Consider the following 20,199-nt stretch of genomic DNA (forward strand, 5'->3'; position numbering starts at 1 on the left):
TGCCTACTATGAAATAAATTTTATGGACTCCTTCATCTCCTACAAGTCTTCACTTAGTTGCCAGCTCCTCAAGGCCTACCCTGACCACCATGTTTAGGATTGCAACCCACTTCTTGCCCACCATATATCACAGGGACCCTTTGTCAGGCTCTCTTGCTTTTTCTCCCTTTCTTTTTTTCCCCCTCTCTGGAAGGTCAGGGATTCTTTGTGTCTGTTTTGCTAACTGGTGTACTCCAAAGAACTTACAATAGTGCCTGGAAAATACAAAGGACATAGAAGTAGTTGATTGCTAAATTCTCTAAGTGATTACCTGTAAGCACAATGCTCAAGGAAATGATACAGAGGAGGCTGCAATATTATGCATTTTTTTGTCTGACTGAAGGATCAGAGACTGTGTTTTCCAAAAGCACCATTGCTGAGGATGGGAAGGTTTTCAGTTGGACAAGACAAATGAACTGGGGGAAGTGCCAATGGTACCCCCAATGCTCCTGCACTTGCCATGTCTCTCATAGGAAGAGGGCAGGGTATGAGTGGATGACCAGTCTCACTTAGCGGACGTATACAGTGGTGAGATGGAAATGGAAACTGGTCTAAGGGCTAACAAACTATTTAGAGACAAGCAGGATAAATTTGTATAGATGCAGGGTGGTGCATTCAGAGAGGAAGGCCCAGAGGAAGGCAATAAGATAAAATATTAAATATTTAACTTACTGACCACTCATTGGTTCCAAGTGATATGCTGAATATAGAGAATAAAGATAGGGTAAAACCCAGTAGCTGTCTGAACAATGTGTTTTTCTTTGCTCCCATTTCCATCGTCCCCCACCTCTGAGAGAATTATCCTTCTAAATATAGGTATGATCTAAACATGTCTCTGACCTGCCAAGAAACCTTCCTGATCTCAAGACTGACTTAGCCTGACTGGAGTCAAGACTGTGCAGCCATGTGACTTGATTAAGTTCTTTAATGTGTATCATGATTTTCTGCACGGAAAATGGCAGTCAGCTACTCTACATCTACCAAGAATGAATAGGGGAAAAAAAGCATTTCAACTGTAGCATAAAAGCTATCTATAGCTGAGTTCAGGGGAAAATTTCCTGTTTTCAGAGAGGGAGGTAATTTTTTGGTACTGCTTATAGAAACTCCTAAGGCAGAAACTTTTCCTTTTAACTCCATTTTGCTTGAGTAGTTTATGCCATCATTTTTCAAAATATGTTCCAGCATCATACAGGTCATTAAGTAAGGTTACCTCTCTAAATAAAGATGCTGCATATCAGAAGCACTAGGTGTTTTTTTTTTTAAAGATTTTATTTATTTATTTGACAGAGAGGGATCACAAGTAGGCAGAGAGAGTGAGAGGGAAGCAGGCTCCCCACCGAGCAGAGAGCCCGATGCGGGACTCGATCCCAGGACCCTGAGATCATGACCTGAGCCGAAGGCAGCGGCTTAAACCACTGAGCCACCCAGGCGCCCCCAGAAGCACTAGGTTTTTAAAGATCAACGTATTTCCGTACTGGAGGACTTCAGAAAGCCTCAACTGTGCTCTAAGCAGCCTTTTGAGTTTCCAAGTGAGGTGTACAGTGAATGGCATTTCTCAGATTTATTTGAGTTTGGAAGCCCCTTTTCAGGGCTTCTTGCACTATCTGTGTTCTTGTAATAAACTCTGGGAAGCGTTGACTTAAATTTTTGAGGTTTGGTGGAGAAGTGAACTTTAGAGAGTCCATTTTCTGGTCAGTGTTTATTTTATTTATTTATTTTTTTGCCTTATTTGTATTTTCAAAAACAATACCCCCACCACCACAGCTTCATCAGAAGAATTTTCATGTTTATTACCCCTTTAGCAGTCAATACCACCTGAAAAGGCATTCCTTTGAAACCATTTCTTTTAGAGTTTGAGTTTACAACCTGTCAACAGCGAGTGAAAGCTGAGATCCATGGAATCTTGGTTTTCATTGTATGGGGAGGCCAGCATTTGATACAACAGTGACTGTGACTGCTCACATTGATGAGGCCTGAGAGACACACAAGGCTGCCCATAGAATGTTACAGTTTGGGGAAGCAAGTGTCACTTCAACCCATTGGTATGTTAAGTGGCAGTTTCAAAGGTAAGACCAAAGTGACACAACATACATCTCTCCACATGTGGTTTTTCTTGTCTCTGGAGAAAGTTTAAAAATTCTATTTTTGCCTGCAGGGGTTTGATTTACAAGAAGCCACTTGACAGAGTAGACTTTGTCTTCCCTGAGTAGAAAGTGAATGGTTCTTGCCTCAGCATATAGGTCCTTTCACGGGTGGTTCTTGTGGGAAAGCTGGTGGACAAAGGACTTCCTTGAGCTCCATGATAAGCCATTGTGTCCCTGTTTGCTAATAAATGGTTGCGCTTTTGGCAGAATATTCTCTGCAACTGTGCTTTCATTTTTTTAATCCCTTCTGGCTGGGTCTAATTGCCAGAGGCCACCATTATTTACAAAGGGACCTGGTAACTTTAAATGGCCAAATGGACTTGTCAGTTTGTGACTCAGGACTGTGGCATTTGGTATTAAAAAGTGATTAATTAGGAAGAGCATTTATTAATGTCAACCTCTCTGGTATAGCCTTAAATTTTCTTCATTACAGTATACCACAAGTTCTTTTGGTTTGGGTGACTTTGGCAGTAAACGCTAGTTTTTTTTGCCTAGTATAGATTTAGGTCCTCACTCTGACAGTGATTTCACTTGGGAATAATTCAGTGTCAGGGCTTGTTGGAGGAAAATTTTTACTCTTTGTTTTTCTGTCTGAAACATTTATTCTCTTACTTTGTAAGAATTTCCCAAGGGGGGGGGGTTGACTCCTAATTAGTGATTATGTAGTTAAGTTGTTTTATTTTTTTGTCAAGCCTCATATAGATATACTGAACTTCTCTTTTATATACACGTTGGAGATTTCTGTTGTTGGTATGTGGTAGAAAGCCGTCCCTATGGACAGCGATCATAGGGGTTTGAATTTCTGAACTTGGAATTACAAGCACAGATCTTCCGATGGGATTGCATCCTGATTAACCTAAAAAAATGGAAAATATAGGTTGAAAATGCATTTAATCCACCTAGCCTATAGTAAGGCAAAATCCCCCACCACAAAGCCTGTTTTATAACGAAGTGTTGAATATCTCCTGGAAGGTACTGAGTGCTGTACCGAAAGTGACAGACAGGCCGGTTGTATGGGTGCAGAATGGTCATCAGTGGATCAGTTGCTTGTCCTCACGGCTGATCAGGAGGGGCCGTGGCTTGGTGCCCAGTATCACAGAGAGGACAGCAGTGTGTATCGCTAGCCCAGGAAAACATCCAGATTCAAAATTCAAGGTACAGATTCTACTGAATGCCTATCACTTTCCCATCATCATAAAGTCTCGAATAACTGGAACCATCCTAAGTCAGGGTCCATCTCTATTTAATAACTATTTTAAACAGGGCCTTTGTTTCTATCCTTTGTTGCATTTATAAGTCTATTGAATTTGTCCTTTTAAAATGGAAGGTAGCCTGTAAAGTGGTTGGCAGGCTGTTTGAATGCCCAGTTAAGGGTTGGAGAAGAGCATGATTTAGTCATGCCGGTTATTTGGAAAAAACTTTTCAGTGATTTCTGATGAAACAAAATGATCCATCCAGCTTTTATCACCAAAATGTTTCAGAACCAAGTAGTGGGTCTTAGCAATGAGATGCAACATATTTTGATTATAGAAGATATTTGGATTTTGGATGAGCACATTGATGGATAACAGGATTCGGATCCACTTATTAATAGTAATTCCTCTAGGAGCTCAGCTGTCCAAGTAAACCTCACTTTTTTGTTGTTTTTAACCTGTTAAAAAAGAAGCTGTCTGGGGGTGCCTCAATGATTCAGTCAGTTAGGCATCTGCCTTCAGCTCAAGTCATGATCCCAGGATCCTGGGATTGAGCCTCACATCAGGCTCCCTACCCAGTGGGAAGTCTGCTTCTCTCTCTCCCTCTCCACATTCCCTGCTCGTCCTCTTTCCCAGTGTCTCTCTGCATAAATAAAATCTTTAAGAAAAAGAAGCTTTCTAAATTTCTGTTACTTCATATTTCACAAACTTAAAGTAAGCCAAATATTTCTCTGAGGTTTGTTTGATAAAGCATGGTGAATTATCTTATTTAAGAAATGCTGCTCTAAAATATCTAGATCTTTATTGTGTGAAACTAAGTGGGATTTTTGTTGTTCCTTCTTATTTATTTTAGATTACAGAGGGAAGGTACTGTCTCCTCTGTGACAATCCCAAGTAGATGAATCATATTTTTTGGTGAGTGTGACTCACTGTGTGAAAAAGTTAAACACCTTGTCTTTTTCTAAACAACAACAAAAAAAGTCTGTGCCATCCTGCTTTGGAAGATTTTGGCAGAGGAACTTCTCCTTAATGGAAGCATTTGAACAGTAACTTTAGGTAGAACCGAATTCTGCCCTGATTGTACACTCTCATAGGAACGAAACAATTTATGCATCTAATTTATCCTCTGCTTCTGTTTGCTCAAATTAATTCTTCAGAGTGAACTGTGAATTCATCAAAGTGAATTGAAACAAGTGAATTCTTTGAAGCTAAATTCACTCATGACTTGGCTTCTGTGGCTAAGTCCATCCTGGTCCCTAACTGAACCCTCACAGAGGGGAGAAATTGGTTAATTGTTCCTGCCTCCCTCCCATACTGGGTCACCTTATTGAGTTACAGTTCTTGATCCGGGATTCTGGGGCATTACCTGTGTCATATTCATTCTGCCAGCCAGAGCTGGATATGGAGAGGAGAGTGTGACTTTTCTCTCCTTGCTTCTCACAGGTATCTTATCTAGTGTATCACTGACCCTCCTCTAGATAGGTTCCGGGGTGTCTGATGGAGATCCTGGTTCTTTTCTCCCTCCCCCTTCCTCCTCAGCAAGCTTTGATCTCAACATACGTAAACACACATCTCTTAGAGCCACACCACTGTTGATTTTCCAAATCTTCCATCTTCCTGAGTGAATACTGTCTTTCTTTATATATATTTTATTATTGTTTTATATATTTGTATATAGTATTATATAAATTTATATTACGTATAAAATAGATATAAAGAATAAGTGGTTGTCACATTGATGCATTACTGGAAGATTTCCTGCATAAACAGTTCATAGAAAAACAGTTGAATATTAAAAAATGGAAGCTTAGAGCAATAACAAGTTATAGAGCATGTGTAGATTTAAAATTTAGAAGGTCTTTGTTTCACATAGTTTATTCATTGTGTTTCTGTGGTCATTAGAATACAAATGTAGTCTTATTTTCCATACTGAGGAGGGCATTTCCATCACATTATTTGATTTCTTATGTCAAAAATATCATTATTCCTCCCTTGAGACTTCTCAGATATAATTTTGACTTAGATTCAGTAAGATCATTCAGCTACATGATGTCTTACTCTGTTGTATGTGGTAGATAGGGATATGTCCCTTCTTCCAGAGGCTGGCTGTTAGAACGAGATTTGCACACATTCTCTGCCGCACATCCACTAGCATCTGCATCGATCTGGTGGAGTGAATCCATGCAGCTTTCTGTCACAGGCCCTCGGGTGTGATTTTCTGGACTACCTTCTTGGTACCTTACTTGGTCACCTCCAAGTTGCTGGGTCTCATCTGCAGTCAGTGTATTTCTGCTGCAAAACCAGAAAGCAGCGAAAGGCTGAAATCCCCCCAATGTGTGTTTGTGCATGCGTACACACACAAACACATACTCACACACGGGCTTTGCGGTGAGCTAGACCTCAGTTTGAAACCATTGTTTCTCGCTAATTGTATCAACTTGGATCTGTGTCTTAAGTCCTCTGCACCTCAATTTCTTATCTGTACAAGAGGAGATAATTACTGATCTTATAATATTATCATGAAGTTTCAGTGGAAAGATTTCAGCCCAAGGTCTGGCATGTGGTTTGTGCTTGAGAGATACTTGTTTTCCCTATATATCCTCCACCATTTACAACTTACCAGGTGGTTTTTCCTGCGCCCTCCACATTTCTCCCATGTATGATAGTGCACATACCATAATTGTTCAGACGTGACCTTCCATCTTTCTAGTCTTCCTCACGTTTTTGTTTTGTTTTGTTTTTAAGATTTTTATTTATTTATTTGACAGAGAGAGACACAGCGAGAGAGAGAACACAAGCAGAGGAAGTGAGAGAGGGAAAAGCAGGCTTCCCAGTAAGCAGAGAGCCCGATGCGGGGCTGGATGGTAGGACCCTGGGATCATGACCAGAGCTGAAGGCAGGCACTTAATGACTGAGCCACCCAGGCACCCCTAGTCTTCCTCACTTTAAAAAAATTACACAGCTTTCAAGTTCCAAAAATTCCTGTAAATAGTTTCATTCTACTCAGGGAAAGGTTTCTTGAACAACATTTTAACTCCTTACTAGTGCTTTCTTAACTAGGCGAATGGCATTCTTTTGCATTAGACTGATATTTACCAATCATGGCTCTTCTAAAGTGTCTTTTAAAAGATTTTTGCTTTTATTTTTCTTTAAACACTTAAAACACACATGCAGAATGTAACACATATTTGCAAATAATGCTCCAAATGCATTTATCCTCAATTAGAGGAAGATGATCGGAGAGCTTCACTCTTCCACCTGATTTAACTGTGAGACGTACTTGTGTGCTCTTGTGAGATAAGGAATTTCAATCTCAGGAACTCGTGTTGGCATGAAGATTCAGACTGTTGATTAAAACCAAATCAAACAAAGCACAGGGCAGAAAAATGAAGTCCAGCACCAAAGACCAGAAATCGAAAATGTCAGTTTACGAATGCTCTAATTTTAATCTGCCTTCAGCTTTCTGTTCATTAGCGCATCTGGCTATGCTTCTTAGTGAAGAAAAGCTTGGCAGAGGGAGAAAGCCGTGTTTAAATTGGCTCAGAGAAGACACAGAGTGTACAAATCTACTTTTGTCTCTGAGGGGGTATAATTTCCTCATTCATTTCCCCTTTTAACATTTAGAAAATTTAACATTTTCTAAAATTTATGAGTAAATTTTAGAGCACATGGAAGTGAGGAAACGATCACACCAGTTCGAGCCAAGGAGAGTGTGGGTTGGCAGCTCTGCTGTCGAGATCCTGAGCCTGTGCCATTTTTGTCCCACCTAGCTCAGCTTATCCCATCCATTTCAGCTAGGGAAGAAAAACCCTTCCATAGTACATCCCATGCCTACCTGTGAGACATGAAGAGTGTTCATGTTATTGGAGGACTGTCCTTAGACCTCTCCCGGTGCAGCATTGTTGCCATTGGGCCTAACTGAGGCTCCCAGTTGGATACATAGTCACAAACGAATCTGGCCCCTGTGACCATGACCGTGACCGAGGATCTTAGAATCAGCTTTCGGGTTTTCTTCTTCTCTCTACCTTTAAGACTGCCCAAGATTCCTTCTGCCTCCTGTGTTGTTCTTACTGAGTTTAGATTCTGGGTCTTGTCTGAGGCATAACAAGTGGTCTCTTGTGTTGGGTAGGTATAAGAGCAGTAAAAATTCCAAACTTCCCCTTCAGCTAGAGAGATCGGTCTCAACCTCATTGGCCAGAATAAAAGCTCTATCAGATTGATGTCTGTCTTTACTGTTTTTATTTATTTATTTTTAAGATTTTATTTATTTGACAGAGAGAGACAGCGAGAGAGGGAACACAAGCAGCAGGAGTGGGAAAGGGAGAAGCAGGCTTCCCACTGAGCAGTGAGCCTGGTGCAGGGCTCGATCCTGGGACCTTGGGATCATGACCTGAGCCGAAGACAGACATACGCTTAATGACTGTGTAAAAACAGTATTTAAATTTTTCTATAACCTTAGTGGCCTTAAAAAAGGGTGGTTTAGCCAAAAACTGACACCTAATGGAAATATAAAAATGTAAGGATGGGACTGAGGCAAGGGTGGACTAGAGCCACCTCTCCTGTCAGCTCATAAAAACCAGGGTTCTGATCCTTCCTTGGCATCCACAGCTTGGCTTCCATCCCTATCTACCTTTCCACTCTGAGCTGATCTGCCAGACAGGGTCCCGGCAGGAAACACACGACAAGGCTGATGGGGTGATTGAAGAGTTTGCGAAGGGTATGTTTGCAGTGATACCATCAGGGTTCGTGGAGCCAACATGCACAGTGACACCTGCCAGATGACCTAAAAAGAGGACAGGGCTGTCACCAGGGGGCAAAGATATGAGAGCTGTGATCATGGAAAGGAATCCCAGACAGGAGTTATGCCTGCAGATGGGTGAACTGAGCAACTGCCAGGCGGAGGTGGAGGAGGAAGGGGCTGTAAGATGCAGAGGAGAACACAGCCAACAGTGAAGATCAGGTAGACAGGAGGGCAGCTCAGGGGGCATAAGTTCGAGGTATGATTGTGCAGAGCTCAGACAGTACCCTCTTGTCCCAAATGGCCAAGCTCTTTCTGTCCTCACTTGGCACTTCCCATTCTGGTCTTGAAATCATCCTTTGTGGCTCCTGAGTTAGCATTTGGGGCCCAGTTCTCAATTCATTTAATGCTGTTGGTATTATCCCCATCCTTGAGAGTGTCTAAGGGCTTTTGTAGATTGGAAGTTCATGATGTTTTAAATCAACTGAAGCCTCTGTTTTGCTCAAGTGGAGACTTGATGCATTTCCTGTGGACAGTCGGAGGGGTATTGGGCCACAAAAGAATTCTTAAAATGTACATAAGGAGAGCCCAGTTTCCCCAGTTTTGCAGGAAGGAGAGCTGAGGTTGTATGCAACCTTGAGAACTCTTTCTCCCAGAAATATTGACGTAACTCCCTGGCATTTGTACTGATGATGGTTATAGTTATTCATGAAGGACCCAAAGGTCTGAGACATACAGCAGTTTACCACAGGAATAGTTACACCTCCGCAGAGTCGTTGTGAGGTTCAATCATTATTTAAACTTGCACAAATTTGGGTTGGCTGCTGTAGGGTCGCTGTTTGGGAGTCAGTTAGCCAGAGAAGGAGCCTCATTCACTGCCCGGCTCTGTGACTGGAATTCAGAGCAGACCCCTCACAAGAGGTGAGGAAGTACTTGTAGTCACAAGGGATTCCAGATGATCAAATAACTTGACTTCAATTAAAAAGAACTTTCACAATGACAATAGTAGTAATGTGATTAGAAATCTGAATAAATTATTTTAAAAATTAAAATTGAATCCCAATAAAGTAAGAGATGTTACTTTTCCTGAGCATACAAACCAAAGGATGGGGCAAGACGGGAGAGTCAAGTAGCAGTGAATGGAATCAGAGTAGTGCAGAAGGTGTGTGTATGTCTTGATTAAAATACCTCAGTACTGGGGCACCTGGGTGGCTCAGTTAAGCATTTGCCTTTGGCTCAGGTCATGATCCAGGAGTCCCGGGATTGAGCCCTGTTTCAGGCTCTTTGTTCAGTGGGGAGCCTGCCTCTCCCTCTCCCTCTGACTGCTGCTCCCCATGCTTGTGCTCTTTCTCTTTCTCACTCTAATAAATACATAAATAAAATCTTTAAAAAAAAAAAAAGCCTTAGTGCTGTCGGTCAGTCTGCCAGACCCTTATGGGATGCTCTTAGATGCTCAGAGACTGAGGACTTTTTACCCCCAAATTAATGCTGCAAATACCGTGTTTCAAAGTGTTACCAAAAGTAAAAGATTGTCTTGACAGGAAGTCCCTGAAAAGGCTCTTCTAGAGAACCCTGGTAGTGTGTATGCAGCTTCATCACTGAGCTTTACTGTTGCAGCTCATACGAGTTGAATGCCAATTCTGTGTGTGCCACGTATCTAGGTAACAAGTTTAAATGAGATGGTGACCGTCATCAAGAAATTCGTAGTGTAATGGAAGGAATAGACCCCTAAACAGAAAGGAAAAGGGGGGCCTAGTACATACTGGCAGCCATGCCTGTTGTCACCTTGGCAAACACCTGTCTCCTGGGGCTGAAGAGGGGAGCTCAGCTCAACTGTCATCAGCTTCTCGGAAGATTGATAAATTAGATGCAGACAGTGAGAGCCCAGCGCTGCCAAATAAATCTTTAGAATTGAAATACAGCTGTGTTATATCTAGAACTCTGAGAACATACTCATACCCTACATGCACTGTACCATTTTCCTGAAAACTGTAGAGGTGGGAGAAAATATATTAACAGTGATAATAATTACTATAATGAGGGGTCACCTGGCTCGCTTAGTTGGTAGAGCATGGAACTCTTGATCTCAGGGTTGTAAGTTCGAGCTCCACATTGGGTATAGAAATGATTTAGAAATTAAGAAGAAAATCTTTGAAAAAAATTACCATAATGAGGTCCATTCTCTGCCTTTCTGGAAGGGAACGGTGAGCAGTGGAGAGCAGTGGATTGTTGTCTGTTTTGAATGGGGCCGGGAGGGGTCCTCTTCTGAACATACACCCATACCCTGCTGGACACAGCATGCACGCACGTGTCTGTGTGTGTGTCCTCTTATCTGTGACCTGTGTTTTGAAAAGTCATCTGAGAATAGGGAGAAGGGAGAGAAAAAAACCAGAAGCTGCCAGGCTAGACTTGGATTCTGGAATGATGTTTCCTCTGAGGTCCCTCACGGTCCTGAGAAAACTACTGCTCTTCCCTTACTTAGCTGCTTGATGGGAGAGGTGTTGTGGTGACAGCAGCTGAACAAAACCTCCAGCAGGTGTGGAGAGCTCTTATCTCCTTGCAGCTGAGGGTCATGCTTCTGTGCTTCATCCCAAGCCAGGAAAGAATCAGACCTACCATCTGTCATCCTGAATCTGTCACACATTTTCCTACAGACAGAATAGGTATCAATATCCTTTCTTTTGTTTTACTGATCATCAGGTTAAAGCTCAAAGAAATAAATTAACTCTGAAGTTGCACAGTTAATCAAATAATGCACATTATTAATAGCCATATGATTAGCTCTTTTAAGACTCCTTTTTACCTCCTACTGTAATTTGAATAAGTAAATTTCCATTTGCCTCTATTCCTAGAAATTGAATGCACTCTGTGTACTTTGGAAAGTCACAAATTTCCTCTCCCTCCCTCCACTCATATTTTGTTTGAGTTTCTGTTAGGCTGAAATAAGCTTTAAATTATTTAACCAGTTTTGTCACATCTGTGATCCACAACATGCGAAACTGGATTCCCTCCCACTCTTTCTCATTCTAGGAAATTCAGCCATGTCTATGACATTTTCCCCTAACTTTACAACTTTCTGTTTGATTGATTGACTTACCGTTTAGAGAAATACATTTCTGATTATTTTCTCTCTCTCTTGACTGAAGAGGGAGGAGGGAAGACAAAGGGTATGATCATCAATTTAATTTAAGAATAAAGAATTTGTCGTGAATATTATTTTTCTCAAGACAAAACAGAATAGTAAAACTTCATTGAGTTTGGGTGCTGTGCCACTGTCTTTGACTGAGTTGAACAAAAAGCTCCCCTTAGGACCAGCTCCTCCTCTGCCAGTTCTCAACCACAACCAAATTTGTCTGCCTCCTACGCATTCATTAATTTTTTTCAAACTCAGATCATTACCTCCACCAGGATGTCCTCCGTAACTTCTCCCCTTCTTACATCCAGTTTTCTCCATTGCTGGGTACATTTATTCACTTACTGATTTATTCTACAAGTATTTCCGAGCACCCATTAAATGTCAGGCACTGAGCTAAGCACAGATCATGTACCAGTGAACACAGCTGACCAGCTTCCTGCCCTCCTGGCTCCCAGTCTCCTGGGGAAGACAGACATTTTATAAAGATGGAAACACACAGATAAATGTGTAATTACAATTGGGATGATGGCCATGAAGGAAATAAAGATGCTCTTGGAGCCTGAAGAACCCGGTGGAGGAACAAGGAACACATGGTGTAGTGAGTTTTCAGTTTGCAGGTCAGTCTTCTGGGGGAGGCTGGGGGCTCCTTGACTGTCATTCCCTGTCCCCAGCAGTGGGGAGATCCGTGGGGGTCCTGCCCCCTGCAGGGTTGGGTGGGAGAGGGGGCAGGCATGGAGTTGTGTGCCTACATGTCAGGACACCTGCCTCCTCCCAACCTAGGGGCTCCTGAAAGCACTGGGGATTTTGCTGAGTAAAGGACATAAATCCCTGGCCACCGGAGTGAGGAAGGCAGCCTTTGCTCAGGAAAGAAGGTGTGAGATTGGAGGTATGGAAGTGATGTCTCCTTCAGCTCCTCCGTGAGGACTGTTCTTTCCTAACCTTGAGGACAGCCAGAGAGGTGGCTCACTGGATGTGACACTATCCAGGGACGTGGCTAATGGCCTGGTTTGGGTTCTGTTTATATTCTTCTTAATTCTATAGATTAATAAGTAGAACATATTAAGTTCTCTTCAGAAATTTCTGTGGGACAATATGCGAATTCTTGTAAAAAATATTTCATGTTTTGATAGGCTTCAAAGAAGGAGTCAACTATAGCTAAAAATAAAAGTGCATTGACAGAAATAGGACATCAACCCCCTACTTAGTAATAGGCCAAGAGTTCATGAGGAACACTGGGCAAGACACTCATTCTCTGGGATTCATTTTCAGTTTTAGCAAAGAAATACTTGTTCTTGATTGTTATGAGGGTGTTATTCTTCTTTAAATTATGTAAACTTTAAGTTCTTGAGATGAAATGTACCTAAACTTTAAGTTCTTGAGATGAAATGTACTTTGTAAATTCAAAGTATAATCTAAATTAAAAAAAATAGGTTGCGGCTTTTAAATATAATGAACTTGCTACTTTTCTCACCTATTTTTTTTCTCAATTTTAGTGGGTCAGAGAAAATATAACATCATCCAGTTGCATCCATTTCAGTTGAAGGCTTGTTATGAAAGCCTTTTTTTCCCTTTCATCTTTTAATTCTAAAGAATATGTTTCCTTAAGGTAAAAAAAAATGAGATCATAACTTATAGAACCATTAATTATTTAAGGGAAATTGTCCAAATCACATTTATTCTTGTGGAACTGCTCTCTGGAATTTTATTACTCTATATATTATAGTCAGCAAAACAAATATTTTAATAAAATCCAGGTGACAAATTTCTCAAGATGTTAAAAATCTTTCACTTTGTCCACTTAAAGCATTAGTAGTTGGTATTAGGAAGTTTTATTTTTTAAACTTTTATTTAGTCTTATACAATTATTAAAAGTAATACACTTTTAAATGTTTGTAAGAAATATTTATAACTGTAATATGCAAAGCTCTATTTGGTTTTCTTAAACTGTTTTAAAAAGAAAAAATAATGTCATCCTATATATTAAGGTGTGTTTTAAATAAGCCTGTCTTCAAATGTGTCCGTATCATAGACAGTCATGGAAATACAAACTAACTTTACGGTGTCCATTATAGCGAATTATTAGTAATAAATAATTTTTTCTGTTAAAGAGAAGTGACAGAAAAATCTTGACAAATTTAGATCTACAGTAAATATATAATATTAGAGAAAGGTGCTTTGTCAATTTAATGAATTATTGTAATGACTTTGATGCCAAAAAATTTCATGGAGAAAATACTGGCATAATTTGAGCTAAAATTTTCTCAGCTTTAATGATCTCTCTCATTGGTTCTCTGAATTTTACTATTTGCATTTAATTTCTTTTATGCCAAGCCTTATGCTAAGCTCCTGGTAAGCTTTGTGTGGGTTTATTGTGGGTTTTTTTTTTTTTTATGCATTCTATTTCTGAGAGGACAATAATTCTCTGTGATGCCTTAGTGAGCTTGATTCTATTAAGCTGCTTTGCTCTCGGACAGAGATTCTGAAAGGGACCAGAAGCAAGAAGTAGGGTTGCTGTAGGACTGGCCCAAAACAAGGAGCAATGGTCACTGCTCATATGCAATTATCAGAAGTTTCTGGGTGGGGAACGTGTGACTTGCCAGGGGTTTCAGCCCGAGGGCTTTCTCTGATGAATTCAACTCACTGATCAAAGCGTTTGCATCGGTCTGATTTATTCATTCCATCAATGAGAACTTGAGAATGAAAGAATTGGTTAAATGCCGACTGAAGTGAAAGTTTTTAAAAATTAATTTGTCCTTCACTGTTGTGTGTTTCAGAGACTGGAGCACAAGGAAGTTTTAGTGGGCTTGTTGTTCCTGGTTTTCCCGTTCATTCCAGCCAGCAATCTCTTCTTCAGGGTGGGTTTTGTGGTGGCCGAGAGAGTCCTTTACATGCCTAGGTAATTATCGTTCGTGATTTCCACTTTACGAGACCTGCCTTCCATCACCAATACGGATAGTTCCAGAGGGACAGTCCTTTGCATGTGTCACAATTAGGTCCTTGTGGAGCTGAGGCATTTATTACCTCAGCTTTCACAATAGCCGCAGAGAGGTGTGGGTGAGCTCAAGCTGGCGCGTTTTCACTCTGGTGTAGAGCGGCTTACCTGCAGCTGGAAGCTTGACCGTTAGATGTGAAGCATTGACTGGAATATATTCAGGATTTCAGCGGCAGTCATTTACCCCAATATCTATGTTTCATTGCAAGTAATTGTAGTAATTTTCTAGAAGTATGTGGATTGCGTAAAATTACTATGTTAAGTAGCAAGAGTGTAATTAATTTCTATCTTCTTCTTTCTGTTTCTCTTCCTTTCTTCTTTAATTTAAAAAATAGGTAAAATCTCAAGAAAATATGTCCTTGAGAAAGAAAATGGTTAAAAATTATAAAGAGTATTCAGCCATATGTGATTACACAGTGCCACTTATCTCTGAATATTTGAACTGGGCTGAAGCTTGTCTGTTCTCTTGTCTTATTCAGATGTCAGTGTTCAAGGCTACATTTCTTTTCAGATATCTGGAAATGTCCCCTGAGAGGTTCTGCCATTCATTCATTGTATAACCTTGAGCAAGATATGAAGCTTTTTTGTACCGAGGCTTAACATTTTTTAAATAGGGATATTAGTAAACTTCCTAAAGTTCAGTAGTGTCATGAATGTCATGTAAGAATGAAATTGTGTAGAAGGCAATATCCTAAACCAAAATATTATAATGAAATCATTATTTTTATTTATTAGTATTGAGTTAGGAATTTTATTTTATTTTTTGAATTTTATTTTTGTTTCATATTTTTATTTAAATTCTAGTTAGTTAACATATCCTGTAATATTGCTTTTTAAGAGTAGAATTCAGTGATTCATCACTTATGTATAACACCCAATGCTTATCACAAGAAGTGGCCTCTTTAATGCCCATCACCCATTTAGCCCATCCCTTCGCCCACTTCCCCTCCAGCAACCCTGAGTTTGTTCTCTCTTGTTAACAGTCTCTTACCGTTTGCTTCCCACCCTCTTCCCTATGTTCATCTCTTTTGTTTCCTAAATTCCACATACGAGTGAAATCATATGGTATTTCTCTTTCTTTGACTGACCTGTTTCACTTTGCATAGTATACTGTACCTCCATGCATGTCATTGCAACTGGCAAGATTTCATTCTTGATGCTGGCCTAGTAATGTGTGTGTGTGTGTGTGTGTGTACCATATCTCCTTTATCCATTTATCAGTCAGTGGACATTTGGGCTCTTTCCATAATTTGGCTCTTGGCTCTTTTTGACAGTGCTGCTGTAAACGTCAGAATGCATGTGCCCCTTTGAGTCGGCATTTTTTTATCCTTTGGATAGGAATTTTAATTAACTTTAAATTTTATTTTAAAATTAATATAAATATTAACTTTAAATTTTATTTTAAAATTAATATAAATATCAATAGATTTTAATTTCATTAATTGATATTGAGTAAGAAATTTAAAGATACAAACAATTAGGACTTAACTTCATTAACCTTTGATTGCCCTCAAACCAAATACCTAACAGTTTTTCTAAGTTTTTACAGCTTCTTGTTTTGACTTGGTTAAAGAGAGAGGGCAGTCCTTCATTTTCTTTGTGTCTTCCGCACCATTTGTGAAGGAGGTTATTTCTTGATAAATACTGTTTGTTATAGACAAATACAACACAGATTCTTTGTATTCTGTATGGCTGTGAGATAACAGGCTTGTGAGGCCTTGCTAATAGGAAATATGAGGACGAAGGGGACTCAGTGTCTGTTCTAGATAGGGTTTTGCTTAGACCAGCTGAAAGTGGCTTCAGGCAGTACTGCTCGTTAGTGCAGATGATTCCAAGTGGAATCCGTGTTCGTTCATAACCTAACAAGTCTCCACAGAGCACATCTGCATTCCGTACTAGAATCTGAAGCTACAAAAAAAAGTGAGTCTCGGGGCACCTGGGTGGCTCAGTGGGTTAAAGCCTCTGCCTTCAGCTCAGGTCATGACCTCAGGGTCCTGGGATCGAGCCCCGCATCGGGCTCTCTGCTTGTCAGGGAGCCTGCTTCCTCCTCCTCTCTCTCTGCCTGCCTCTCTGCCTACTTGTGATCTTTGTCTGTCAAATAAATAAATAAAATCTTTAAAAAAAAAAAAAAAAAAGTGAGTCTCGGTGTCTGGCCTCAAAGAGTTTCACTGCTGATAAACACTAGTTAATGTTAATTGTACCAAAACTTCAAGTGAACCTCAGTTATATGTCACTAGCTATGCTAAACATATTATATTTATGTTATCAGTTCACTCGCATTGTTGATGTAGTAATCCATAGCTACCCTCTGAAGTCAGGGGGCCCATGTTTGAATTCTGGCTTAAGGATGAGTGTGATATTTCAAAGCCTCACTTCCCTCATAAAATGAACATAATAGCACCTAACTCAATGAGACATTGTGAGCATTAAATGAGAAGATCATTTTAAAAAACTCAGAAAGCGTTTTGCATTATATGTGGTCAGTAAAAAATATATAAGTGTTATTGATTGATATCAGCTCCCTAAGTAGCTGATGGCATTACCTTGTTTTACAAAAATATAACACCTGGATGCTAAGAAGTTAGTGAAGTTGCCCAAGAGGGGTAGAGCTGGAATGCACTCTTTATCTACTGAAGGACCTCTCACCTTCCAAACTACATTGCTTTTCTCTCTTTTTTTTTTTTTTTTTCAGATTTTTTGTTTATTTATTTGACAGACAGGGATCAAAAGTAGGCAGGGAGGCAGGCAGAGAGAGAGGAGGGAAGCAGGCTCCCCATTGAGCAGAGAGCCCGATGTGGGGCTCGATCCCAGGACCCTGGGATCATGATCTGGGCTGAAGGCAGAGGCTTTAACCCACTGAGCCACCCAGGTACCCCCTACATTGCTTTTCTTATAATAACATCTTAATATTCTTCATAAGTGAAAAGAAGGAACATTTCAGGACACAGTAACGTACTTTTAGCTTAGCTCCATTTCATGATCAGGACGTGTACTTCTGAGAGTCCTGCGATATAAATCCTCAGGAATCTAGGATTCTAGGGGACAAGGAGTTGCATGTGCAGCAAACTTTCCTAATATAGAGACAAGAGAACAATTTCTGAGGAAAAAAGGGCTGGAATTTTAAACAAGAGGTTAAAATGTCATTTTTCTGGAAGAGACCCTTGTGTAAACATTATTAAGCCCTTAATACTGTCATCATCTGTTTATGGGATGTCTTAGTTAAAATAAGGGGTTCCTTTCGCCAGGGTAGGTGTATTTTCCTAAACTACAGAATCATGCCTGCTCTGGCTCTCCATGGGTTGTAATATCTTAAATAGACCTTTCTTTGACTTTTTTAAAAGATTTATTTATTTATTTTAGAACAAGAGAGAAAGCGAGAAAGCACATGCGCAAGCCGGGAGAGGAGGAATGAGAGGGAGAGAGAGAATCCCAAGCAGACTCTGCACCAAGCACAGAGCCCAAAATGGGGCTCCATCTCACAACCCTTAAGCTCATGACTTAGCTAAAACCAAGAGGATGCTCAACCAACTGAGCCACTCAGGCACCCCGACCTTTCTCTGCCTTTCTTTTCTCTAAAATAGAAAATGTAGTGTTCCTGCCCCTTTTCCGATAGGAATAAGCTCATTTGGATTAAAATGAATGTTCTGAATATGAAAAAATCCTCAGTATTTCCAAGAACAGGTGCCTGCCTCTTAGAACCACTCGGATTTTGCTCCATTTTGCAGACTTGGTGCAGAGTCATCCAAAATCAGTGTCAGTAAGCTGGTCTTCGTTAAAGAGATGACTAGGTGCTATGAAGTGTATAAACCTGGTGATTCACAGACCTGTACCCCTGGGGATGAAAATACATTATATGTTTATTAAAAAAATAAAATAAATAAATAAATAAAAAGATAGAAAAAAGAGAGATGACTAGGGGTGCCTGGGTGGCTCAGTGGGTTAAAGCCTCTGCCTTCAGCTCAGGTCATGATCCTAGGGTCCTGGGATCCAGCCCTGCATCAGGCTCTCTGCTCAGCGGGGAGCCCGCTTCCCGCTCTCTCTCTGCCTGCCTCTCTGCCTACTTGTGATCTCTGTCTGTCAAATGAATAAACAAAATCTTAAAAAAAAAAAAAAAAAAGGTGACTAGCTTTCTTTTCTCCCCAAATACCTGCATGTATGCATTTGAGTGTTTACATTCAGTAATCATTTTCTGAGGGTTTCAGCAGCTCTCTGCTCAACTATCCACTATTTTCCACTGAGATGGGGCAGCTGGTCACTGCTGGGTAAAATCTTTTCCAGAGAATGTCCCCCATTTTCATAGAAAACTTGTCAATATTTATAAACTGTGCTGAAGTCCTTAGAGATGCTGGAAGCTTCCTGGGACCATAGAGAAGTTTGCATGTGCTATAGGCATCCCTAGGAAAGTGTGAGGACACTGGATGTTGCCTGTTGCATTTATTAAGATTAGACATTGGCTTTGGGGATGGGGAAGAATATTTCCCAAGCCTTTTATATACACAGGAATCTTTTCTGCATGACTCCCCTTAAATTTTGACCTTGACAAGAAGGAGCTGTTTTCCACAGCATTAAGTGCCCAGGTACTTTGAGGGAAACATATACATAGTGTCCTCAGTGGAAGTTTGATAATACCCCATTGTCCTTTTTATGCAGACATCTGTGTTGTCTCAGGACATTTAGCAAACGATAGGACAAAGAAGTAAAAAGCTGAATGGGTAATTCTTCTGAGGATGTTGAGCTTTCTACTCATTAAATGTTTGTTTCAAGTGATATGGAGCCAAATCCTGGCCTTAGATTCCATCCATGAACACCACAGAAGTCACGTCCGCCCTCACTGCATCCTGGGTGACTCCCATCAGGCCCAGGGGCTAATTTGGCTATTTTACAAGAAAAGCCCAGAATAAGTCAGACCAAGTGCTCTTTTATCTCTGCCTTTATTTCTAACAACTACCAAGCCACTGAAATCTTCTGGCTTCTGTTCTCCCTCCATCCTAACTTAGATAAGACCCAAAATATCACCTTCCTCTCACTTGCACTTTGAAATCTATAGATAAAAGGGGTGGAAATAGGCTATTTATCATTGCATGGCTTTAGGGTCAGAGTTTCACCACCAAAAGAAACTGGAATAATCTTCTCTTCTGGTGATAAATGTCTATTTTGTAGATTTCCTTTTTGAACAGGCTGGAGAGTTTGGGGCTTAAATCACTTTTTTTTTTTTTTTAACAGAAATTTTGATCTCTTATTCTCTCCAGAGAGGCATATAATTTGATGGCTACTTTTTTGGTATTTTATAAAAACCACATTAGAATGCTTCAAAGGACTAAAATTTCTTTGAATCAGTGAAGCAGAAATAGTTGTTGAGAGCTCTCAAATGAAGTCACAGGATGTGATCAGATAGCCATTTACATGCCAGATTAAAGGTGATTTATTCACTTCAGCACCAAAGAGCAAATTCCTAAGCTACTTTTAAGAAAACATGAATGAGTAGAAAGAGGAAGCAGATAAGGATAAATGAAGGCAGAACCAGTATTATGGATAGCATTGATCAAGAATAGTTGGAACCACAGAAAAAGAAGTTAGATACCACATGTTGGAGGGAAGAAAGAAATATAAAAAATTACTCTACTTGTAGAAAGATGCCATTTGTATTGCAAAATCCCTAAGCTTATGGACACAGCAGATGTGGAAAATTGGAAAAATGATGACTACCCCAATCCATTCGTTTTTTATTTTGAGGATTACCTTCAGGTCATACCTATCAATTTGAAATGAAATTTTTAATCTTACATGGGTCACTATGGGGGCAATACTGCAGTATTTCTCATGCAAAATGAGAAAGTACCTCAGAAGTAATACTACTCCGTTTTCCGATATTGGGAACCCCTTCTGAGGAGCCGTCTATGCATAGGCTTCTTCAGACTTGCTAGAGGAGAGTGATGATTATTTGAGAGTAAATCAAA

General features: G+C 40.2%; 1 protein-coding gene across 1 annotated transcript in view; it reads left to right on the plus strand.

Annotated features, from left to right (window-relative positions):
• TMTC1 (transmembrane O-mannosyltransferase targeting cadherins 1) overlaps positions 1 to 20,199 on the plus strand; it is a 267,805-nt gene that overhangs the window by 151,370 nt on the left and 96,236 nt on the right. Inside the window, exon 9 of the mRNA XM_046012428.1 lies at positions 14,025 to 14,146. Coding sequence (XP_045868384.1) covers positions 14,025 to 14,146 — 122 coding nt within the window. The remainder of the gene's footprint in view (positions 1 to 14,024; positions 14,147 to 20,199) is intronic.

This window comes from Meles meles, chromosome 7 (genome assembly GCF_922984935.1).
Source record: "Meles meles chromosome 7, mMelMel3.1 paternal haplotype, whole genome shotgun sequence".
In the NCBI taxonomy this organism is placed as follows: Eukaryota; Metazoa; Chordata; class Mammalia; order Carnivora; family Mustelidae; genus Meles; species Meles meles.